General features: G+C 42.4%; 1 protein-coding gene and 1 long non-coding RNA gene across 5 annotated transcripts in view; both read right to left on the bottom strand.

The window, feature by feature from the left end:
* Positions 1-9,413: 9,413 nt before the first annotated feature.
* LOC120938047 lies at positions 9,414-12,587 on the bottom strand. The gene is made up of 2 exons (XR_005748780.1): positions 11,104-12,587; positions 9,414-10,682 (listed from the first exon to the last, which is right to left on the bottom strand). It is a non-coding gene; the product is annotated as an uncharacterized LOC120938047 (long non-coding RNA).
* Positions 12,588-16,753: 4,166 nt separating this feature from the next.
* Positions 16,754-26,164, bottom strand: part of PLCB4 (phospholipase C beta 4) — a 477,241-nt gene continuing 467,830 nt past the window's right edge. For 3 of the 4 annotated variants that reach the window (XM_040351702.1, XM_040351703.1, XM_040351704.1), the window contains 2 exons: positions 25,597-25,633; positions 16,754-17,063 (listed from right to left, as the gene is read on the bottom strand). In XM_040351702.1, the coding sequence (XP_040207636.1) occupies positions 16,975-17,063; positions 25,597-25,633 (126 nt within the window). In that variant the 3' untranslated portion in view covers positions 16,754-16,974. The remainder of the gene's footprint in view (positions 17,064-25,596; positions 25,634-26,164) is intronic. The other variant, XM_040351705.1, reaches the window with a different exon arrangement.

The following is a 26,164-nucleotide window of genomic DNA, read 5'->3' as shown; positions in this document are numbered from 1 at the left end:
CCTTTAACTGGCCCTTGGAACACTGGGCCAAATCCTCAAAAGAGATACGACGGAGTAACTGCTGTAATGCCGTCGTATCCCTGGTCCTAACTATGGAACTGATCCACAGAATCAGTTTTCCATAGTTAGGGAGAAGATCCGGCATGTGTAATTGAATTACACTGCCGGATCTTAGGATGCAGTACCGCATCCGCCGCTGGGGGCATTTCGCGTCGAAATGCCGCCTCGGGTATGCAAATTAGGACTTACGGAGATCCACGAAGCTTTTCAGCTTTGTTTTTTCTCCGTAAGTTTAATTTTGCAAACGCAAAATTAGGGCTGCTTTTACAAGATGTAAACTGTTTACACCTTGTAAAAACAGACCTTTCTTGCTCGCGACACGATTTTTTTTAAATTTTAATTTTTTTTTTTGGCGTCGTATCTTTTTTTTTACCCGACGCAACTTTATTGTCCCGTCGCAATCCACAAAGCCCGACGTAACGTAATTTTGCGCTATGCACGTCAGGAAAATGACGTCACGCGCATGCGCAGTACGTCCGGCGCGGGAGCGCGCCTAATTTAAATGGGAATCGTCCATTTGTATTAGGTATATATATATTCGCCAGCACACCAGGGATCATAACGTCCAAAGATTTAATGCATATCTATTGATCCAAAAAGAGCAACGTTTCGAGGCCACGCAGGACCTCTTCGTCAGGCAAAAAGATACGATTTGTATTAGGAACGCCTTGCGCCGGACGGAGTTAAGTTGCACTGCCGAAAATTTCCAGGTAAGTGCTTTGAGGATCGGCACCTAACTTGGGAGATTTGCGGCAGTGTAACTTAACTCAGAAAGGTAAAGTTAAGCCCGTTTTTGGAGGATTTGGCCCACTATTCCTCCCACTGATATGAGACACTACTCTGCCAACCGACATCAACACTGAAGCACCCTTGTGTAGGACATTCTTCCCACTGGCCACCATTGTACAGTGCCTTGAGAAAGTATTCATACCCCTTGAAATTTTCCACATTTTGTCATGTTACAACCAAAAACGTAAATGTATTTTATTGGGATTTTATGTGACAGTTAGGGTGCACAAAGTGGCACATAATTGTGAAGTGAAAGGAAAATGATAAATGGTTTCCAATAATTTTTACAAATAAATATGTGAAAAGTGTGGAGTGCATTTGTATTCAGCTGCAGGGCCGCCATCAGGAAATATGGGGCCCTTTACACAGCTTCAGGCATGGGCCCTCCTGGAGCAGAGAACCGGGGGTGGGGGGGGGGGGGGTGCTGCCGACTGAAGTTGTGAAGCGGGGGGGCTGACGCGAATTGAGAAGCGGGGGGGCCCTTTACAAAAAAAAGAAGAAATAAAGAAAAATATATATAAAAAAAGGGGGGTAGCCATCCTGGGCCCTTTAATAAAAAGAAAAATATATATATTTTTTTTTTCAAAAAGGGGGGTTGCCATCTGGGGCCCTGGGGACCTCTGGGTCCTTTAATAATAATAAAAAACAATTATATATATAAATTATTATTATTTTTTTTTATAAAAAGAAATTACAAAAAAAGGGGGGTTGCCATCCGGGACCTCTGGGCCCTTTAATAATAATAAAAAAAGAAACCTCTGGGCCCTTTAATAAAAAAAAAATAAAAAAATATAAAAAAAATATATAAAAAATAAATAAAAAAAGGGGGGTTGCCATATGGGGCCCTGTGGCCCCCAGGCCCCTTACAGGTGTACTGCCTGTACCCCCCTGATGGTGGCCCTGTTCAGCTGTAACAGGCACCGTCACGCTGCCTGTTTTCTGTTATAGCAGGCGCTTTCAGCACCGTAATGCGTTCCATGCTGGAACGCATACGGCGCTTGCGTGATGACGTCATCGCCTAGTGCCGTGGTGTGTTCCAGCATGTCTCCTGCCTATAAAGGCATTCAAAGGAGATAGATACCGCATTTATCGGCGTATAACACGCAAAGGCGTATAACACGCACCCTAACTTTAAGATGGAAGTTTCAGGAAAAAAACATTCAGCACTCCCTGCGTATAACACGCAGGCACAGTTTACCCTCTATTTTCAGGGTAAAAAAGTGAGTGTTATACGCCAATAAATACAGTACTTGGTTCTATAATTGTCGGGCGTAGCTCGGCCACTCTACTGATACCGCTGCCATCGCTTCCCATGCTGCAGCACCGCTCCAGGCAACAACTACTACTTTGGTGCTGTTGCACCTACTACAAAATAGAGCGTTGCTGGGGACAACCTTGAGGCCTTTGCTGAACACCTTTCATCGCGGATCCTCTATCTCCTGTGTAGCGCCCCCTTACTTTCAGTATGGGCACTACGCTAAAATGAATGGGGAATGGGAGAGTAAGTTTACTCCCATTCACAATTTATTGAAATTTGGGCTGTTGTCAATTCAGAACTGTCCTGTAGGTCAGTCTGCGCTCCGGGGGTGCGTTACCACCCCTGGGCGACAGCTGGCGCTAGAGGGGTCTTGACAGACCCACCTTCCCCAGCAGCCAATCAGAGGAGTGGTTCCCTCTTTGGGCATGCTGGGGGGGGGGGGTATATCTGTGGCAACTGCCATGAGCTGTTCTGTTCTGTGCGGGGCCCGAGTTCCAGGTGCGTCATCCACCTTCGGGGTGCGCGCATCCATGCGCCCCGCCACCGTGGCCTACTTGACTCTGACATTGAGAGGGGCCCCAGCGACTTGCTGGGTCCCAGACCTTCCCTGAGAGGATCCAAAGCTGGAAGCTGTACGGTGGGGAAACGGCTAGGGGAGAACCTAGAGATAGAGGTTGTCCAGGAGGCCTAGACGAACCATCGAGGATCCGGTCACCACGTTGCATGACAGGTACACTAAAGCTGTCAATTGGTGACCCTTATTTGAACTAACTGGGAGGATTAACTCCATGCAATCCTTTATATCTAAAACCGTTAAGCCTGTGGCAGAGGCCTTGCGTCGGGCCTGTGGCAGAGGTTTGTTCCTCCCAGTGATTTGCAAGTGACACTCCGGCTGTAACTAAAATTACCTGAGCTATATCGCCTCTCATATGCAACTACTATTACCTTAGCTATATTGCTCTCATACGCAAGTACTATTCTCCCTCTCTCATTCTCCCTCTCTCTCTCAGCCCGTCTCTCATTCTCCCTCTCTCAGCCCCTCTCTTTCTCTCACACCCCTTTCTCTCTCACACCCCCTCTCTCTCTCATTCTCCCTCTCTCTCACCTATTCTCCCTCTCTCTCTCTCAGCCCCCCTCTTTCTATCATTCTCCATCCCCCTCTCTCTCAGCCCCCCTCTTTCTACCATTCTCCATCCCTCTCTCTCCTTCTCATTCTCCCTCTCTCTCTCAGCTCCCCTCTTTCTCTCATTCTCCCTCTCTCTCTCAGCCCCCCTCTTTCTCTCTTAGCCCCCTCTTTTTCTAATTCTCCCTCTATTAGCCCCCCTCTTTCTCTCATTCTCCCTCTCTCTGTCAGCCCCTCTCTTTCTCTCACACCCCCTCTCTCTCTCACACCCCCTCTCTCTCTCTCACACCCCCCCTCTCTCTCTCATTCTCCCTCTCTCTCACCCATTCTCACTCTCTCTCTCTCTCTTTCTATCATTCTCCATCCCTCTCTCTCTCTCCCTCTCATTCTCCCTCTCTCTCTCAGCCCCCCTGTTTCTATCATTCTCCATCCCTCTCTCTCCTTCTCATTCTGCCTCTCTCTCTCATTCTCCCTCTCTCTCTCTCAGATCCCCTCTTTCTCTCATTCTCCCTCTCTCTCTCAGCCCATCTCTTTCTCTCTCACCCATTCTCACTCTCTCTCTCTCAGCCCCCCTCTTTCTATCATTCTCCATCCCTCTCTCTCTCCCTCTCATTCTCCCCCTCTCTCTCAGCCCCCCTCTTTCTATCATTCTCCATCCCTCTCTCTCCTTTTCTCTTAGCCCCCTCTTTCTCTCATTCTCCCTCTTTCTCTCAGCCCCCATCTTTCTCTCTCAGCCCCCTCTTTCTCTAATTCTCCCTCTATTAGTCCCCCTCTTTTCTCATTCTCCCTCTCTCTCTCAGCCCCCCTCTTTCTCTCTCAGCCCCCTCTTTCTCTAATTCTCCCTCTATTAGCCCCCCTCTTTCTCTCATTCTCCCTCTCTCAGCCCCCCTCTCATTCTCCCTCTCTCAGCCCCTCTCTTTCTCTCATTCTCCCTCTCTCAGCCCCCCTCTCATTCTCCCTCTCTCTCTCTCAGCCCCTCTCTTTCTCTCATTCTCCCTCTCTCTCTCAGCCCCCCTCTGTTGCTAATTGCAGTGTTGAATTGAAGTAAAGAAGTTGGTTTTGTGTTGCAGTTCGGGCACTCAGGCTCAAAAAGGTTCGCCATCACTGCACTCCACCTATTGTCAACCTCAGGCAGTACGCCACGCTGCTGCATGCCAGCCTATAGAAAATCAGAGAACTCTTCTTCTTCTTCCACAGGTTCCGCATTTTGCAGTACACTGTATACTATTGTAAGGTTTTTTTCCTTTAATGGCTACTCTCTGCATTATAGCTCAGGAAGAAAGTACTGTATTTCGAATCGTTAAGTTTGCAGAACTGAAATCTGGCCCTCCTCTAAGTGACACTAAGTGGAAGTGAAGTGTTAGATAACCAAACAGTGAGAGAGCAGATTTCACTACCACATGGTGCATCTCTCATTATCCATCAGCCTGGTTATATACACATGGCTGGCACATAAACAGATGTTCCATGTACTTGTTCAATTCTGAGAAGTCATCTGCCCTGAGTCATGTAAAACATTTGAAATAAGGGTGATTCTGCCTGGACCACGTCATGAGGTTGAACTCCTCAGCTGTTTTACTGAAATTTGTGCACACGGCCTTTTTCTTTTTTAGACAAATGCAAGTACCATTACACAAGGGGTGTCCAAACTTTCTTCAAAGAGGGCCAGATTTGATGAAGTGAACACGCGAGAGGGCCGACCATTTTACCTGACATTCTTTGAACCATTAAAATTCGGTCTAAGTGTGCTCGTCCGAGCATCTAATACTCGGCTATATCGGTCAGGGGTTAACACCGTTCACGATCTTCCATTCCACCAACCACGACAGCTTATCCGACAATCCAGCAGACAGGACCTATTCCATTCCCCAGAATAAAGACGAGACACACAGTTCTGTTCTTTCTGGTTCCAAGCGAATGAATACTTTTAATGGTACACTCTCAGGTTTTTATACAGTTACAAGCATGCTACAGTAGTTACAGGGACAATGAAACTCAACATCCTGAAGTACATGAATTATCATTAATGTCCCATCTCATGTAATTCATGATATCAGTTCTCAGTCATCCTATGCCCAAAAGGGACATAGGATGACCCTAGACCCAAGAGTCGTTAGTGAAGCTGGCACAGGAGTACCCCCCATCCTTCAAAAGTCTCTGGGTGTCACGGGCCATTCCGTTACAACGGCCCAACAAGAATTCACCTGCCTTTGTGGCTGTGTGTGGTGAAGAGATGAGCTTGGGCGTGTTATTTGGATATATCGTATTTACCGGCATATAACACACACACCGCTTAAGGACCAGGGCACGCAGATATACGTCAACGGAATGGCACGGACAGGCAAATGGGCGTATATATACGTCCCCTTTAATTTGCCGCCGTGTGGACGCGCGCAAGACCCTGTCGCAGGCTCTATGAACGTGCCTGCGGGACCCGTGGACTCGATGTCCGCCGGTGTCCCGAGATTGGGTCACAGAGCTGAAGAACAGGGAGATGTCAGTGTAAACACATCTCCCTGTTCTTCTTAGTGATATGTCACTGATCGTCTGTTCCCTGTCTTAGGGAACAGCGATCAGTGACATGTCACGGCAAGCCACGCCCCCTAACAGTTTGAAGCAGTCCCTGCCAGGGGACAGGCTTTGACTACTTTCTAAAGAAAATTAAGTCTTTCAACACCTTTTTTTATTGTACCTAAAATGTGTTCAGCTGATTTAAACTGAAAGCTTAGTTAGGGTGTATCCCCTCCTTACACTTGCACTATGGGTTAGTAGGCTTTTCACTTTGCAAGGAACATTTTACGTTGTAAGTGAAATGTCCCTTAGCTTAGTGCAGGGGCCTTTAAACTTTCTAAGCAAAGGACCAGTTTCCTGTCCTTTAGGCCAGACTGTGGTCAGTGGGAGTAGAAAATGCCCCAACATCAGTGCCCCATCATTGGTTTTACTGGGAGAAGTAATTCCCCATTGTTGATTTCAATGAGAAGAACAATAGTGCCCCATTGATGGTGTCACTAGGAGGAAAGGAGCTCCATCATTGGTGTCAATTGGTGGAATAGTGCCCTGTTGACAGTGTCAGTAGAGGGAATGGTGCACCATCATTGGTGTAAGTTGGTGAACTAGTGCCCTATTGACAGTGTCAGTAAAGGGAATGGTGTTCCATCATTGCTGTTAATTGGTGCAATAGTGTCCCATTAACAATATCAGTAGAGGGAATGGTGCTCCAATATTGGTGTCAGGTGGTGGAATAGTGCCCCATTGACAGTGTCTGTAGGGGGAATGGTGCTCCATCATTGATTTCAGTTGGTGGAATAGTGCCCCATTGACAGTGTCAGTAGAGAGAATGCTGCTCCATCATTGATATCAGTTGGTGGAATAGTGCCCCAAAGGCCAGATAAAGGCAAACAAAGGGTCACATCCCTGTCCTTTCCGACCAAACTGTGGTCAGTGGGAGTAGAAAATGCCCCAGAATCAGTGTCCCATCATTGGTTTTAATGAGAATAGTGCCCCATTGATGGTGTCACTAGGGGCATTGGTGTCAGTTGAAGGAATAGTGCCCCTTTGACAGTGTCAGTAGAGGGAATGTTGCTCCATCATTGGTATCCGTTGGTGGATAAGTGCCCTATTGATAGTGAGGCAGTTTCGTGTAATTTGAAATCTGCGCCGGCATATCGTTACGCCGATTCTGAAAGGCAGATACGCTTAAAAAATAGGCTTCCTCCGCCGACGTAACTTGAATGCGGCGGCGTATAATTGTGTGCAATATTACGTTGACCGCTAGCGGCGCTTCTGTTGTTTTCGGCGTAGAATATGCAAATTACCTAGTTACGTCGATTCACGAACGTACGTGCGCCCGGCGGTAGTTTTTTAAGTCGTTTGCGTAAGGCTTTTTCAGGGTAACGTTGCTCCTGCTATTAGGAGGCGCAGCCAATGTTAAGTACGGACGTCGTTCCCGCTTCGAAATTTGAATTTTTTATGTCGTTTGTGTAAGTCCTTCGCGAATAGGGCTGGACGTAATTTACGTTCACGTCGAAACCAATACGTCGTTGCGGCGTACTTGAGAGCAATGCACACTGGGCTATGTACACGGACGGCGCAAGCGCCGTTCGTAAAACACGTCAATCACGTCAGGTCATCACACATTAGCATAAAACATGCCCCCCCTTCCACATTTGAATTACGCAGGCTTACGCCGGCCCCATTTACGCTACGTCGCCGCAACTTACGGAGCAAGTGCTTTGTGAATACTGCACTTGCTCCTGTAAGTTGCGTCGGCGTAGCCTAAATGCAATACGCTGCGCCGCCGTAACTAGGCGCGCAGGTACCTGAATCTGCCCCAGTATCAGTGGAGAGAATGGTGCTGCATCATTGGTATCCATTTGTGGAATAGTGCCCCATTGACAGTGTCAGTAGAGGGAATGATGCTCCATCATTGGTGTCAGTTGGTGGAATAGTTCCCTATTGATAGTATCAGTAGAGGGAATGGTGCTCCGTCATTGCTATCCATTGGTGGAATAATGCCCCATTGCCAGTGTCAGTAGAAGGAATGGTGCTCCATCATTGATGTCAGTTGGTGGAATTGTACCCCATTGACATTGTAGAGGGAATGGTGCTCCATCATTGGTATCCATTTGTGGAATAGTGTCCCAAAGGCCAGATAAAGACAAACAAAGGGCCACATCTGGCCCCTGTGCCCCAATTTGGAGACCACTGGCTTAGTGCATTATGAAGCTCTGCTGCCCTTGTGTCATCCAATCACGTCTTAAGCAAAAATACATATTTTTTTCCTATTTTAATTTTATTTTTCTTTAATTTTCATTTACTAAGCTAAAAGAAAATTCTACTGCCAAATAAAAATGCCTCTGTGAAGTGAACAGCCTATTTGCCTTTAGTAAATCACCCCCTACATGTCCTAAACCAGCCAACATAAATGACTTGGCTGTGCATGTGTTCAATCTGCACCCCCAACTACCGTATTTATCGGCGTATACCGCGCACTTTTTTGCCCTGAAAATCAGGGCAAAATCGTGGGTGCGCGGTATACGCCGATACCCGCGCCGAGTTTGAATACTGCGCCGACATATACCGAGCGCAGTACACTCGGGTATAGTCGGGCAGTCTCGGCTCCTTCCGCGCTGACGTCCTGGACGTACAGGACGTCAGCGAGAGAGTTGCCAAGCCTGCCCGACAATACACGAGTGTACTGCGCTCGGTATATGTCGGCGCAGTATTCAAACTCGGCGCGGGGAGGACGCGAGGACGCCACAGAAGGACGCCGGACCCGACGAAGAGGACACCCGAAGCCGCAGACGGACGCCGGACCTGACGCCGCAGAAGGACGCCAGACACGATGAAGAGGACACCCGAAGCCGCAGACGGACGCCGGACCCGACTAGGCCGCCGTTGGACGCCGTGCAAGACACCAAAACTGTAAGTACAAAAAAAAAATTTTTTCACAGGATTCGGGGCAACTTTAGGGGTGCGCGGTATACGCGGGAGCGCGTTATACCGCGGTAAATGAAACAACCTAAAAATGTGATTAAGAAAAAAACATCCAAAATAAACCACAATACAAAGAAATAAGCGATTTGCCAATAAAATATTCAGTTTGAATGTTTATTTTTAATATCATTAAATTTTTTAAAGAAATTTACACTCCTGTTTGACATTATTTTGCTTCTACGGCAACAATACAAGTGATAACGATAATAATAATAATAATAATAATAATAATAAAAAAAACAAAAAAAAAAACAGTTCCACATAACGGATTCAAAAGTACCCACAGTGACCTTTTCTTAAGGGAGCGTAGAAAATTGACAAACACACAGTGGGAATAAAACAGTAGTTTGCACACACAAGCAGAAAACCCAGGGGTGGGGGTGGGGTGGGAGGACTTGGGCACCAAAAGGCAATTTTGAGTAACTGGAAGACCATGACTAGTAATTAGTGAGTTGAGGCACAGAAAGGTAAATTACTATTACGACTTCGAGCATTGCTACGTCGGGAAGGGTGATCAGTGGCCTCTAGGTCTACGCATACAACACATCGATTATTATGGATCACCACGCCATCAAAGATGGACAGCCAAGGGAGGTCTGTAATAGTAATTTGTTATTTTATTTTTTTTACTATTTAAGGAGAATTTTTTATTTTATTCCATGTACATTTTAGATAAATAATTCGCTAAATCCCATATCACCATTTTATTTATTTTTTGCCATATATAAAGGAATAGTTTTTTTTTTTTTACGCCTATGAAAAAGGAATATAAAAGACACGGTAATTCTGGGTAATAAGGGAGCTTAGAACAAATGGGGACATACAAAAATGTGTTTCAGAACACCGAAATGAAATTTGTTTTTGTCTCTACGTTACAAGAGTTCCCTAAACACAGTCATTCCTGCAAACGACAAAAAATGGATATGTTGCTAGTAAGGAACTAGTACTGTACATGCACTTGTCTGTAATAAAAGTACACCGCAGGCTAAGGGACCATGCAAAGTTAACTCCTTAGTCAAGTACTCTAAAACAGAAAACATAGATCTTCTTTATAAATTCTGCATACATTTTTTTTTTTACGTTTTCTTTCTGTAAAACGATTGTACAAAATCACAAGAATAAAACAAAAAATGGCCATATAGAATTGCAATAAAAACAAGAAATTAAAAAAAAAACATAATTTAAAAAAAAAAACCCGGTATGTTGTGTCACACGTTAAAGTGTAAGTTCACCTTTTTGCAGCTAAAAACTGCAAGTGCATCACACGTGCTGATACAGTTCATTTAGATATATATGCTTAGTTCTCAATATATCTTATACATCCCTATTTTTTTTAGATGACTTATACTTAACATTTCCTTCTTTATTGTGTGGGTGGTGTATCGGTGTATAGTTATTTTGTTTCGTATACAATGGGTTTCTGCACATACACAGATCACTGACAACCAGAATTTGAAAACGTGAACGAGGTCAGACAGATCTAGGAAAGTGAAGGGGGTCAGACAGATCTAGGAAAGTGAAGTGGGTCATGAAAATGGGGGAAATAAAGATGTTTCAATATAACGTAAAAAAAAAATAGAAGAGGAATGCACAACAAACACACTATGTGGCCAAAAGTTTGTGGACACCTGACCATCACACCTAGATGAGCTTCTTGGACGTCCCATTCAAAAATGATGGGCATTTATACTGAGTTGGCCCCCTCCTCTAGGTGGCAAGACATTTGTGGATATCTGGCCATCACACCTAGATGAGCTTGTTGGACTTCCCATTCCAAAACTTTGGGCATTTATAGTGAGTTGGCTCCCTCCTCTTGGTGGTAAGACATTTGTGGACAGCTGACCATCACACCTAGATGAGCTTGTTGGACTTCACATTCCAAAACTATGGACATATATCCTGAGTTGGCCCCCTCCCCTAGGTGACAAGACATTTGTGGATACCTAGCCATCACGCCTAGATGAGCTTGTTGGACACCCCATTCCAAAATGATGGGCATCTATACTAAGTTGCCCCCCCCCTGGTGGGAAGGCATTTGTGGACACCCGACCATCACTCCTAGGTGAGCTTGTTGGAAATCCCACAATTATGTGTATTTACTGTATATATAAGTTGGCCCCCTCCCCTTGGCAGCAAGGCCTTTGTAGACACATGACCTTCACACCTAGATGAGCTTGTTGGACAACCCATTGCAAAATTATGGGCATGTATACTAAGTTGGCCCCTTCTCCGGGTGGGAAGGCATTTGTGGACACCCACCTGAACATCACACCTAGATGAGCTTCTTGGACATCCCATTCAAAAATGATGGGAATTTATATTGGGTTGGCCCACTCACCTTGGCGGTAAGACATTTGTGTATACCTGGCCATCACACCTAGATGAGCTTGTTGGACACCCCATTCCAAAATTATGGGCATTTATACTAAGTTGGCCCCCTTACCTTGGTGGGAAGGCATTTGTGGACACCTGAGCTGCCGTGGGACCCCAGAGGAGGACGTTCGGGGCCACTCTGTGCAAAATGAAGTGCACAGTGGAGGTAAGTATATGTTTGTTATTTTATTTTTTTTAAAACACAAAGCTTTTGTACCACTTTAAGAGGACCCTTCACTTGAAAACCTGAAAGTCAATAATTTGGAGATCTGTCCACATACAGGGTGCGATAGTGAGGTATTCATATACTTTTGGCCATATAGTTCATAATAAAGTCAGATTTTTTTTATGAAGGTGAACTTAAGCTTTAAAGAGATCTGGTCATGAAAGAAATACCTAAGAATGTAGGTTGCTTTTTTGCCCGCATTCTCCACCAAAGGTTGCTTTTTTGCCCGCATTCTCCACCAAAAAAAAAAAAAAGAATGTAGGTTGCATCTTTGCCCGCATTCTCCACCAAAAACAAAAAAGAATGTATGTTGCATGGCTTGCTTCATGCTTTGGCTCCACTGCTTTGGGAGACACTGATCCGGGCAAGTAAGCCAACTGTGCCGCCCAAATATCTAACCTGCATACTTGCTGTGGGTCAATGATCAGTGGGTGGATCAGAATGAAAACCAGGAAGCTAGCATTTTTCAGAAGGGAGTCTGGAATGACAGACACAGGTACCTCTCTCTACAAAATGTATCTCGAAAACTATCTGAAACACATCATGACTGAGGGCCTTATGGTCTTACACAGAAATTTGGTGCCAGTGTTACATGCAAATATCATAACAGTAGTGTCTAAAAATGGTTTCCCCCTGCTTTAATACGGATATATTCTACATTATTTTGAGTACAAGTATATATAAATACTTTATACATCTTCACAGTTACAAACGTTTCCTCTTTTCCCCCCCGTCTTGCCGTCTTCGAAACGCAACATAGCTATCTCTGCATCACACACACGAGACTGCAGTTTCTGTACAATATTCGATGTAAACGTTTCTTAAAGTGCGAACCGCATGATCCTTTTAACATGTGAGCACTGGTTTCATTGAGCACATTTGCTTCTAGTATTTTATTGCTCTAAAAAACATTAGTCAGAAAAATATCTGAACTCTCTTCATCAGGGCAAAAAAAATAAAAAATTAAAAATAAATTAGGCATAGTTAATGGTAAAGCACTTTGCTACAAGTTTCTTCTAATTCAAGTACTTCTTCAAAGAGATAATATCTCAATCATAAATATATTTTTCCTCTAACGATTTCTACATCTTTGGTGCGTGGTGGGCAAACACACGGGAAATAATAAAAATAATAATAATAAGGTTCTTTTAGAGCCAATTCACACAGGGGGCGGCACAACTTTGGGGGGGCGACTCGGCAAGGCGACCTGAAGACGACTTCAGAGGCAACTTGCAAAATAATTTCTGTATAGAAGTCAATGCATGTCGCCCCCCAAAGTCGTACAAGGACCTTTTTCTAAGTCTGAGCGAATTGCGTCGCTCCTATTAGTACGGTTCTATTGAACAGAGCGGGACGCCCCTGATGAGTCGCCCCTGTGTGAATGGGCTCTTACTTGGAGACTTTTCCCCTCCTAAAGGTAAATTTAAGCAGGTACAGCAAACTCTTGTAGTCATCTCTCTTTATAAAATGATCTTGCAATAAAAATATTGCACAGTTGTGCAGACGCTTGATTGCAGAACAATTTTAACCTCTTTGTGGGTTTCACCCTTCAGGGCCAAAGCAGAGAATTTATCAGGCGAGTACTCGGTCCCAATCAAAGTCATTATCAGTTGAAAACAGCGGGCTCAATTCACAAAGCTGGTTTCCTTTTGTTTGGACGTTATTTCCCCGACCGCACCTTATCTCAGTTTTGAAAGGTGCTCACTTTTTTGTTTAACCACTTAAGCCCTGGACCATTTGGCTGGCCAAAGACCAGGCCACTTTTTTGCAATTCGGCACTGCGCGTCGCTTTAACTGACAATTGCGCGGCCATGCGACGTGGCTCCCAAACAAAATTAAAGTCCTTTATTTCCCACAAATAGAGCTTTCTTTTGGTGGTATTTGATCACCTCTGCATTTATTTTTTGCGATATAAACAAAAATAGAGCGACAATTTTGAAAAAAAATCAATATTTTTTAATTTTTGCTGTAATAAATATCCCCCAAAAATAGATAAAAAACTATTTTTTTCCTCAGTTTATGTATATGTATTCTTCTACATATCTTGGGTTAAAAAAAATCGCAATAAGCGTTTATGGATTGGTCTGTGCAAAAGTAATAGCGTCTACAAAATAGGGCATAGTTTTACGGCATTTTTATAAATATTTTTTTTTTACTAGTAATGGCGGCGATCAGCCATTTTTATCGTGACTGCGACATTATGGCGGACACATCGGACACTTTTGACACATTTTTGGGACCATTGTCATTTTTACAGCGATCAGTGCTATAAAATTGCACTGATTACTGTGTAAATGACACTGGCAGTGAAGGGGTTAACCTGTAGGGGGCGCTGAAGGAGTTTAAGTGTGTCCTAGGGAGTGATTCTAAGGCCGGGTACACACGGACAAACATGTATGGTGAAAGCGGTCCGTCGGACCGTTTTCACCATACATGTCTGCCAGAGGGCTTCTGTACGATGGTTGTACACACCATCGTACAGAAGTCCGCGCGTAAACAATACGCGGGGCGTGTCCGCGGTGTCGCCGCGTCGATGACGCGGTGTCGCCGCGACAATGACGCGGCGACGTGGGCGGCCCGCCTTTAAAATGCTTCCACGCATGCGTCGAAGTCATTCGACGCATGCGAGGGACGGCGGGCGCCTGGACATGTACGGTAGGTCTGTACTGACGACCGTACATGTCCGAGCGGGCTGAATTCCAGCGGGCTGTTTTAAAACAAGTCCAGGAATATTTGTCTGCTGGGAAAAGGCCCGGCGGGCAAATGTTTGCTGGAATTCGGCCCGCTCGCGCCCACACACGACCAAACATGTCTGCTGAAACTGGCCTGCGGGCCAGTTTCAGCAGACATGTTTGCTCGTGAGTATGGGGCCTCTCTGTTAGGGGGCGTGGCTACGAGTAAAACGTCACTGATCGCTGTTCCCGATTGGCTAGGCTGGACGGATTGATAGCAGCGCAGCCATTGGCTGGCGCTGCTGTCAATCACATCAGATAACGCGGCACGCCGGGGGGCGGGGCCGAGTGATACAGTCGGCGGCTATGCCCGCCGCTGTATCACGGGAGGGCGCCCGCAAAAGCTTTACACCATGCGAGCTCGCTCGCATGTAGGTGGAAAGCTTTTGTGAGGAGGAGCCGAGACTGCCGCCGAGGGACCCCAGAAGACAGGATTCAGAGACACTCTGTGCAAAACGAGCTGCACAGTGGAGGTAAGTATAAAATGTTTGTTATTTAAAAAAAAAAAACATTTTTGCCTTTAGTGTTCCTTTAATATGGAATCTTGAAAACTCCAAGCTGTTATGCAATGTGTGCAATCAGGGCCGCCATCAGGGGGGTACAGGCATTACACTAGTAAGGGGCCCTAATGTACCCAGGGGCCCGCAGGAGGGAGGTGAATCTGAAGTTTTAATCTTTGCCAGCGGACATCCCCCGCCCCCCCCCCCCCCCCCCCCGTTCTCTGCTCACTACAGGAGAGAGAAGGAATAGGTGAGCTGACACTTTCAACCCCCCCTCCCCCCCACTGGTTCTCAGCTCACGACAGTAGAGAGAAGGAAGAGGTGAGATGACACTTTCAAAGTTTGCTCCCCCCCCCCCCCACCGGTTCTCTGCTCACGGCAGGAGAGAGAAGGAAGAGGTGAGGTAGCCAGGCCCCTGATGACGTCAAAGATATGGATTTTCACCTTAATGCATCATATGCATCCTTTTTTTGGGGGGGGGGGGGGTGAGCGTAAACTCTCTTTTTAGAGGGTTCCAGCTCCCACTTCCTCCCGGGAGGAAGTTCACCTCTCCCCCCTCCCTCTCGGCAATCATCTGGGACACGTCACGGATCCCAGATGATTGCCCGGCCAATCAAGGCCCGGCTCACGCATGTGAAGGCCCGGCTGTGAAGCCACAGCCAGGCACCCACAGTCACGATGTCAGCGCCACCGAGAGAAAGGGGAGACAAGCTGGGCTTCGTTCCCCCGCATCGCCGGACCGTGGGACAGGTGAGTGTCCGATTAATAAAAGTCAGCAGCTTCACTTTGTGGTGCTAAAAAAAAAACTCATCAATCTTTGTGAATTGAGCCAAATGCCTTTTCTGGTAACTGCTAATGTCATCTTGACCATAAGGCTATGCCAAAACCAAGGGTTGCAACCTGCAAACCCAGGATAGGCATCAAGCTGCAAAATGGGACCATGTGGCCTGCGGCTGCCCAGAAGGGGAAAACATAAAACTTTTGGAAAGCCCTGAATGGTGCCCAGCAACAAAACCCGGAACTCTGTAGGGTAGAAGCAGCTTCAGCTCAGCTCTATTCAGGCCACATCCCAGCGTGTTTCGTCCCACCCACAGTGTTTCCTCATGAAGGACCTCTATGACTAACCTCCGCGGGCGGGGGGGAAAACGTGTTGTAGAATGGATGGAGATGAACTCAGGCTGCTTCTATTCTAGCGAGTATTGGGTGTTGTTGGTGTGCAGCATTTGGGGCGTTCTCTCCTTTTTACGGTGCGTGAATTGAGCCAGGACGGGCCAGCACCCTCTGCGTGAGTCACCAGATTTGGGGAGCGGAACCCCTAGTTCTTTTGCTATGAAACTTTTGGAGTTGGAATTCACTCTTTTCTTTTTTGAGAAAACGTACGTTTTCAATCTCAGATATGGTCTTGTGAACGGCGCTCTTGCGAAACCCACTGCAAAACGCGCTCGAGCTGCAATGTGGCCAGCTCCATTGCCGGCAGTAGGCCAGAGTTCAGCGTACATCTTGTGCATGGCAAATTCAAAACAAATCCGCTATAACAGATAAAATAGATTTATAAAAAAAAAAAAAAGGTTGACTTTCTTGCTGCCCACGCAAGAACAAGAAAAATCATTTGGATCCAGCCGGCAATTCAAATTTCCCATCGGCAAACACCCTCCTCCCTTTCACCGCTCCATTCTCCACCTCTTTCCTCGTCCTCAATATACAATTTTGTTGAAATGCTAATGTTCTCCAAGCACTGGCATTTGGGGACATTCACCGTTTAGAAACACTTTGTGCTTTCTGGCTAATGTCGAAGGCGGGCGCAATGCATTTTCTTCTTCAATGCGACGTGCTACTTCCAAAGCGTGCCACTTAGCCTTTCAAATAAAGCCATGCTCATTAGCCATTCTAGAGAAAAAAAAAAAAAAACGCCATGCAATACAATTGGGATTAAGTCCCAGACAAAAAGAGGCAGATTCTTCCGCCTGCCTTTGTTTTATTTTTTTCGTTTACCCCCCATCGTCCTTCACACCTTCCAGCAAGCGTAACAGTGTTGCAGCTATCAGTACAAAAAAGATCAAAATTCACTCCTATTTCTGGTTGCTACACTGGCAATAGTTTTAAAAAAATCACTTAAAAAAGTTAAAATATTTGCAAATAATAATAATAGAATATTAACATACCATTTAGTATTAATAAAAAATATTTATCTTTTTTTTTTTTTTTTTTGTCTTTTTAACCTTTATAACTGTATAATTATGTATTTTCTGTATCATAAATAGTGCAGTGCTCAGAATGTTAAAAGGGAAATATGCCAGTCTTAAAATCTCGCCAAAGACAAAATAGGGTCTAACATAAGAGCACACTTCATATTCAGTGTCTGTGGTCGTTTTAAAAATTTACAGTGTTCTTGAAAAGGACAGTAGATTGCTTCGACTTCAGTTTGCGTTTTGCAGCTTTACACAACTGTTGCAGGCCTGCGGTCCATCTCGGCTTCCAGTTTGACCATCTGCTGGATTTCCTTTGCCTAGGGGTTGGAAAGAGGGAGAAAAATGTGATCAGTACAGCATGCAACGCACTGCTCTCTCGTGTTATGAGCATTATCTGATGGATGTTATTCGTTCCAAGAACAGCATTTGTTACATAATCGGGTAAAAAACAAAAAGTCCTTCAGTTCAACCAACAGAAAAAAAAATACATAAAATAAATAATAATAATAATAAAAAAATGGAAAACCTCCTTATATGTAATATACCCACAGGATGTTATTCGATCCAAAAACAGCATTTGTTACATAATCAGGTTAAAAAAAATAATAAATAAAAAGTCCTTCAGTTCAATCAACAAAAAAAAAATACATAAAATAAATAATAATAATAATAATAAAAATAATAATAATAAAAAGAATTATGAAAAAAAATGGTAAACCTCCATATATGTAATATACCCACAGGATGTTATTCGATCCAAAAACAGCATTTGTTACATAATCAGGTTAAAAAAAATAATAAATAAAAAGTCCTTCAGTTCAATCAACAAAAAAAAATATATAAAATAAATAATAATAATAATAATAATAATAATAATAATAATAATAACAATAAAAAGAATTATGAAAAAAATGGTAAACCTCCATATATGTAATATACCCACAGGATGTTATTCAATCCAAAAACAGCATTTGTTACATAATCAGGTTAAAAAAAAAAAAGGTCCTTCAGTTCAACTATCAGAAAAAAAAATACTATTATTATTTGTATTATTATTATTTTTTTATGTATTTTTTTTTCTGATAGTTGAACTGAAGGACTTTTTTTTTCTTTTTTCTTTTTTTTAACCTGATTATGTAACAAATGCTGTTCTTGGAATGAATAACATCCTGTGGGTATATTGTATATATGGAGGTTTTCCATTTTTTTTGTTACTATTATTATTTGTATTATTATTTTTTTTTTTATGTAACAAAAAAAAAATGGAAAAACTCCATATATACAATATACCCACAGGATGTTATTCATTCCAAGAACAGCATTTGTTACATAATCAGGTTAAAAGAAAAAAAAAGTCCTTCAGTTCAATAAACAGAAAAAAAAAATACATAAATAATAATAATAATAATAATAATAATAATAATAATAATAAAAAAAATTATGAAAAAAAAAAAAGGAAAACCTCCATATATGCAATATACCCACAGGATGTTATTCATTCCAAGAACAGCATTTGTTACATAATCAGGTTAAAAAAAAAGTCCTTGAGTTCAATCAACAGAAAAAAAATACATAAAATAAATAATAATAATAAAAATAATAATAATAAAAAGAATTATGAAAAAAAAAATGGAAAACCTCCATATATGTAATATACCCACAGGATGTTATTCGATCCAAGAGCAGCATTTGTTACATAATCAGGTTAAAAAAAAAAAGTCCTTCAGTTCAATCAACAGAAAAAAAAATACATAAAATAAATAATAATAATAATAATAATAATAATAATAATAATAATAAAAATAATAATAATAATAATAAAAATAATTATGAAAAAATGGAAAACCTCCATATATGCAATATACCCACAGGATGTTATTCATTCCAAGAACAGCATGTGTTATATAATCAGGTTAAATCAGGTTAAAAAAAAAAAAAAAAGTCTGTCAGTTCAACCAACAGAAAAAGAAAAAAAATATATAAAATAAATAATAATAATAATAATAAAAATAATAATAATAAAAAAAGAAAAGAAAAATGGAAAACCTCCATATATGCAATATACCCACAGTTGATCCAGAGGAAGGGAAAAACTCAATAAAGCTCCAGCAGGGAGGAAAAAATTCCGTATCGATCACCCGAGAGACAATCGGATATTCCCTGGATCAACCATTCCTAGTGCAAACAGTCCCCGAATACAGTAGAACTGCGGATTACGAGCATAATCCGTTTCAGGAGAATTCTCGTAATCCAAAGCACTCGCAAATCAAAGCGAGTTTCCCCATAGAAGTCAATGGAAACTAAAATAATTTGTTCCGCATTGACTTCTATGGCATGCAATACCGCATGTGGCTAGAGGTGGGGGGCGCCGGAGAGCCTCGGAAAGGCCCGGGGACAGCTTGACTGACCTCGGAAACACCCGGGAACTGAGTATTTTTGAGTATTTCCGAACGCCTTCGATCGGCTCCCTTCGCCCCTGCATCTCAGGCCAAATGCGGTACTGCACACCCTATTAGCTTGAATTCTGCTCGTTTTGCGAGACAACACATATATACGTAATATTAAGTGCAATCCTCTATAGAATTCAATATTCCACTGTATTCTCTCATCTTATTTCCCTTTATACCTTACTATATTTATTGCAATATGTTTTCATTTCAAATTCAAATTTCATTTTTAATTTCAAATTAATTCTCAAATTCAAATTCATTTACAAATTCAAATTCATTTTCAAATTTGGATAATTCGTTTTGTTGTAATGTATATAAAAATAATTAGGATGATGATTTCTACTTATCGTGTTTGGGATGGATAGAGGTAGATTCATCGGAATCTCCAAATCATAAACAAAAGAAACAAAATTAATTTCGGATTTATTCGTTATCCTTTTATTTTCTATTCTATTCTGTTCTATTTTATTCCTTTCTATTCTATTCCTATTTCTATTTCTATTCTATTCTATTGCATAGCAAGAGCACTTATTGGGGTAGATTCAGGTAGCAATTGCATCTGCGTAACCATAGTTACGCAGCGCAATTGCTTACTTGCGCCGGCGTCTCGAATGCTCCTGATTCAGGAACCTCGATACGCCGACTGCAGCCTAAGATATGACTGGCATAAGGCTCCTTATGCCGTCGTATCGTAGGCTGCATTCTTACGATGGCCGCTAGGGGGCGTTCCCGTAGTGGTCAGCGTATAGTATGCAAATTGCATACTAACGCCGATTCACAACCCTACGCGAGTCCTGCGTACGCAGTTTACGTTGTTTCCGTTCGTCGGGTTCTGCCTAAGGCTGCTCCTTCTATTAGCAGGGGCAGCCAATGCTACGTATACCCGTCATTCCCGCGTCGCAAATTTAAAATTTAACGTTGTTTGCGTAAGTGAATCGTGAATGGCGCTGGACGCCATTTACGTTCACTTTGAAGCAAATGACGTCCTTGCGACGTCATTTGCCGCAATGCACGTCGGGAAAGTTTCCCGACGGAGCATGCGCACTACGCTCGGCGCGGGAACGCGCCTAATTTAAATGATCCACGCCCCCTATGGGATCATTTAAATTACGCGCGCTTACGCCGGGCAGTTTTCCCGGAGCGCTCACGCAAATTACGGAGCTACTGCTCCGTGAATCAAGCGTAGCGCAGGTAATTTACGGAGGCGCAGCGGCAAAACGGTACGCTGCGCCTCCGTAAGAAAAGCGCAAAGCTACCTGAATCTACCCCATTGTTATCTCACATATATATTATTATTCTTATTATAGCCAAATTTGCCACCCTAACTCCTCCCACAGTTTTTACACTACATAGACGAGTAATATATCAAAACGTGCGGATTGTTCCCGATCGGTGGGCTGTTACTTTGTGGAAAGTTTCGCCGAATCGTTCGCGAAATATCGTTGTTTTTGCGGCGAAATTTTCCCATAGGAATGAATGGTGAGAGGTAGAGTGTGGGATGTCAAAAAATGAAACAGAATTAAAAATCCAATACCCTCCTCTTCCGTTGGTTAACCACTTAAGGACCGCCTTGTGTAGATATACGTCAGCAGAATGGCACGGACAGGCACATGCACGTACCTGTACGTCCTCTGTTTGACGTGGGTCGGGGGTCTGATCGGGACCCCCCCCCCCGCTAAATGCGGCGGTCGGTAAACCTCGGGGAGCGATCCGGGACGACGGCGCGGCAATTCGTTTATAGCCGCCCCGTCGCGATCGCTCCCCGGAGCTGAAGAACGGGGAGAGCCATATGTAAACACGGCTTCCCCTTGCTTCACTATGGCGGCGTATCGATCGAGTGATCCCTTTTATTAGGGAGACTTGATCGATGATGTCAGTCCTACAGCCACACCCCCCTACAGTTGTAAACACACACAAAGTGAACCCTAAATGTTACAGCGCCCCCTGTGGTTAACTCCCAAACTGCAACTGTAATTTTCACAATAAAGAATGCAATTTAAATGCATTTTTTGCTGTGAAAATGACAATTGTCCCAAAAATGTGTCAAAATTGTCCGAAGTGTCCGCCATAATGTTGCAGTCACGAAAAAAATCGCTGATCGCCGCCATTAGTAGTAAAAAAAATAAAAAAAATAAAAATGCAATAAAACTATCCCCTATTTTGTAAACGCTATAAATTTTGCGCAAACCAATCGATAAACGATTATTGCGATTTTTTTTTACCAAAAATAGGTAGAATCGGCCTAAACTGAGGAAAAAAAAAAATGTTAGATATGTTTTTGGGGGATATTTATTATAGCAAAAAGTAAAAAATATTGAATTTTTTTCAAAATTGTCGCTCTATTTTTGTTTATAGCGCAAAAAATAAAAACCGCAGAGGTGATCAAATACCACCAAAAGAAAGCTCTATTTGTGGGAAAAAAAAGGACGCCAATTTTGTTTGGGAGCCACGTCGCACGACCGCGCAATTGTCTGTTAAAGCGACGCAGTCCCGAACTGTAAAAATCCCTTGGGTCTTTAGGCAGCATATTGGTCCGGGGCTTTAGTGGTTAAAAATCCAGCTTCTTTTTAAATAAAGAATTGTTTAATTTATAAAAGTTGCTGTGCAATATTTCTCCCGAAGTATAAAACAGAATAAAAAATGGGATATCCTCCGTTGGTTATGCGCACGCTGGCAAGCTTGTCCCTAGGTGGCCACCCTGGGGATTCGAACCTCCGCACCTACAGGACTCAGCATTGCCAATCCTACGTGCTAACCACTACTCTACGGGTGCCGCCCAGACATACAGGAGACATTTCCATTGCCACTACACGTGTTCACGGCTAAGCGATCGACCAAACCGTTTTCACAATATGGCAATTTGTTTGCAACCTACGCCATCAATTGATCTCCATTGACTTCCATTAAAATTCAAAGTCAAAACCCCTAAAAATGTTAGAATAATATATAAACTGCGACTGTGCTTTCAATTTTAATATTGTAGAGACATACTATACATCGAAATGTAGGTCTGGGTCTTGTGATTGACACAATATAAAGATATTCGCTGTACGATTTATAGTTTTTAAAATACAACCATTTGAACAGGACAAGTATTAAAAAAAATCCTGAATTTCTGGTCTGTGTTTGCAGAGAGCCCTCAAACCAAACAATTGGTTTCCTAGGAGACGCTGAGGAGTTTTATAACTCCTCACAAACAGCTGTGAGGTGAGTTGGCTCCTCCCACACAAGGCTGAGGGAACTTGGCTGTTTTTTTTGGCTCTGTGTAACTTCTGCATATAGCATACTCTGCATATAGCAACCATCCATAGCAATCCATAGAAACTGTCCATAGCAACCAATCCATAGCAACCAGTCCATAGCAACCATCCATAGCAACCAGTCCATAGCAACCAGACCATAGCAACCCGACATTAGCAACCAGACCATAGCAACCCGACATTGGCAACCAGACCATAGCAACACACCATAGCAACCACTCCATAGCAACCGTCCACAGCAACCAGTCCATAGCAACCACTCATAGCAACCGTCCATAGCAACCAGTCCATAGCAACCTGACCATAGCAACCAGTCCATAGCAACCAGTCCATAGCAACCGTCCATAGCAACCACTCCATAGCAACCAGTCCATAGCCATCAGTCCATAGCCATCAGTCCATAGCCATCAGTCCATAGAAACCCTCCATAGCAACCAGTTTTTGATGGGGCAAATAGGATGGTGCAGTTTTGATGGGGTAGTTTTTGATGGAGCAGTTTTTGATGGGGCAATGGGTCGAACTGGATCGACAAACGGTTGGATCACATTTACATCTCCAGGGGCACTGTCTCCAGTCAGGAGTATTGGTGGAGGCAAGACCACGTTGCACAATTTCCCCAGAAATTGTATCTTTTCTAGTTTTCTATTCTATTCTTTGCTGTTTTATTCTATTATATTCCTTTCTATTCTACTAAGCAGCCGAAGTAGGAATCATCATCTTTCACTTTTATACCCTAGTATATGTATTGCAATATGTTTTTATTTTCTAATTCAAATTGATTTTCAAATTCAAATGCATTTTCCGATTTGAATTTGGATAATTCGTTTTGGTTGTAATGTATGTAAAAATAATTAAGATGATGATTTATACTTATTACGTTTGGGTTGAATGGGGGTAGATCCATCAGATTTCGGAAACGGCGTGACTCGCCTACGCAATACGGGGGGCGGGGCCTTATCTGCCGGGGAGAACTTTTTCTGAAAGGACGTCAATCATCTGGGCGACCTCCCAGAGGAATTCCTCCTCAACATAGAAACGCCTACTCCCGCAGGGAGAAGTACCCGGAAGCCGACTTGCAAATATAGGGCCAGATTCACGAAGCGCGGCTCTTCTTTCCGGCCGGCGTAGTGTATCTCAGATACACTACGCCGCCGTAACTTACAGTGTATCTCCCGTATTCTCAAATAATTTGCGCCGTAAGTTACGGCGGCGTAGTGTATCTGTGTCGGCGTAATGGCGCGCAATTCAAATGGGTGAGATGGGGGCGTTTTTTATGTTAATACGTCTTGACCCAACGTAAATTACATTTTTCTGAACGGCGCATGCGCCGTCCGTGGGGGTATCCCAGTGCGCATGCTCGAAATTAACCCGCAACAAGCCAATGTTTACGACATGAACATCATTCTACGCAAAGCCCTATTCGCGAACGACTTTCAAAATTTTCAATATTTGACGCGGGAACGACAGCCATACTTAACATAGGATACGCCTCATATAGCAGGGGTAACTATACGCCGAAAAAAGCCTTACGGAAACGACGTAAAAAAATGTGCCGGCGGGACGTACGTTCGTGGATCGCCGTATCTAGCTAATTTGCATACTCGACGCGGAAATCGACGGAAACGCCACCTAGCGGCCAGCGTAAATATGCACCTTAGATCCGACGGCGTACTAAGACGTACGCCAGTCGGATCTAGCCCAGCTTCAGGCGTATCTTGTTTTGTGGATACAAAACAAAGATACGCCGGAGCAAACTAGCAGTTACGCGGCGTATCAATAGATACGCCGTTGTAACTTCTTCGTGATATAGATGTTATTTGGGTGAATCTACGCTTTAAGCAGGAATCGTCATCTTATTTCACTTTTATACCTTACTATATTTATTGCAAAATGTTTTCATTTAGAATTCAAATACATTTTCAAATTCAAATTCATTTTTATTTCACTTTTATACCTTACTATATTTATTGCAAAATGTTTTCATTTAGAATTCAAATACATTTTCAAATTCAAATTCATTTTTAAATTCAAATTCATTTTTAAATTCAAATTTATTTTCAAATTCAAATTCAAAATCTATTGCTGGTTTAGGAGGATTTGCGTTCTGTACATGCCTGCGAAAACAAAATTTTTACTCCAAAATATGGCGTAAAATTAGACATGTGCACTGCCAAAAAATGTGTTTGTTTTCGTTTCATTGTTTTTTTTTGGGGGGGGTTTTTTCAGGTCACTTGTTATGATCGCAATTTGTAAATTAGAAAATTAGAAAATCCGAAAATAAGAAAGAAAATCCGAAATTTCAAAAATAAGAACTAACTAATAATAACTCGTAAAATATACAGTAGGTTTTGGAGTTTCCTTTCTCTTAAACCAGCAATAGATTTAGAATTTGAATTTGAAAAAAAATTTGAATTTAAAAATAAATTTGAATTTAAAAATGAATTTGAATTTGAAAATTAATTTAAAAATTAATTTAAAAATTTATTTGAATTCTAAATGAAAACATATTGCAATAAATACAGTAAGGTATAAGAGTGAAATAAGATGACGATTCCTAATTATCTGAAATAATGAATGAATCTAAACAAATGGAACGTAACTAATTAATAATAAATAATAATAATAAAAAGTTATTATTATTGTTACGTATTATTATTAATTCGTTACGTTCCATTCGTTTAGATATGGCATTCGTAATTTTGGATAATTCTCAAATTCGGATAGTTTTCGGATTCGTTCACTAACGTCCAAGTTTGAAAGGAAACACCAATACCTATAATTTAATAGTTAGTAACAGTTAAGTTATTATTTGTTCATTATTATTTCGGGTTTTCAAATTTTCAGGTTGTCGGATTTTCGAATTTACAAATGTTCGAATTTACGAATATTCGGAAAAATTCGTTTTTTTGTTCATTCGGATATTTCAAAATAAACAAAATTGTCGAAATGTGTTAAAATACAAATTGGGAAACTAAACGAATTGCACATGTCTACGTAAAGTTATACTCAAGGAGGTTCAGGTAATTTGACAATAAAATGTATTATTTTATTATTATTTAAATATATTTTAAATACATTTACAAATTTTTGAAAAACATAAGTAAAGGAGAAGAAGGGAGATGTGTGAAGACAAGCCATACCTTGCGAGTTAGACACTGCATGACACGATTTCAAAAGCTGTTTGTACAAAAACAACAAAAATTGTCAATGTTATGGAGCATGAAATGAAGCAAATAAAAAACACAAAAAAATAAAAATAAATAAACACTTAAGCCTGAATAATGCATGAAAGAGCAAGACAGTCACATGATGAACGCCATTGTTGAACAAGGGCCATGGGCTGTTGGAATTAGAATATAAGGCTTGGGCCCATTGTTGCCCATTGGGCCAGACATTTCCTGCTTCAAATATCCTCATCACAGGGTCAACCCAACAGCGTTGTTATCGCATGGGCTACACATCTTATAATGCGTTCTCTCTAAAATCCAGTTAATTTCCAAAAATGAAAAAAAATAAACTTTCATTATAAAAACACCTGGGGGGTCTATTTATAAAACATTACTTGGACAAATGTCAAACACATTTGAATTTTGCCTATAATTTCTCTAATAGAGTAATTCCTATGATGGTTAGCGCCATTTAGTGGCCAAAAAGCGGAATATTTTCTCACTGGGGTATTTGAGAAAACGATAGCACATTTTGGCCACT

This window comes from Rana temporaria, chromosome 4 (assembly GCF_905171775.1).
Source record: "Rana temporaria chromosome 4, aRanTem1.1, whole genome shotgun sequence".
Taxonomy (NCBI): domain Eukaryota; kingdom Metazoa; phylum Chordata; class Amphibia; order Anura; family Ranidae; genus Rana; species Rana temporaria.
This window is presented reverse-complemented; position numbering and strand designations above follow the sequence as displayed.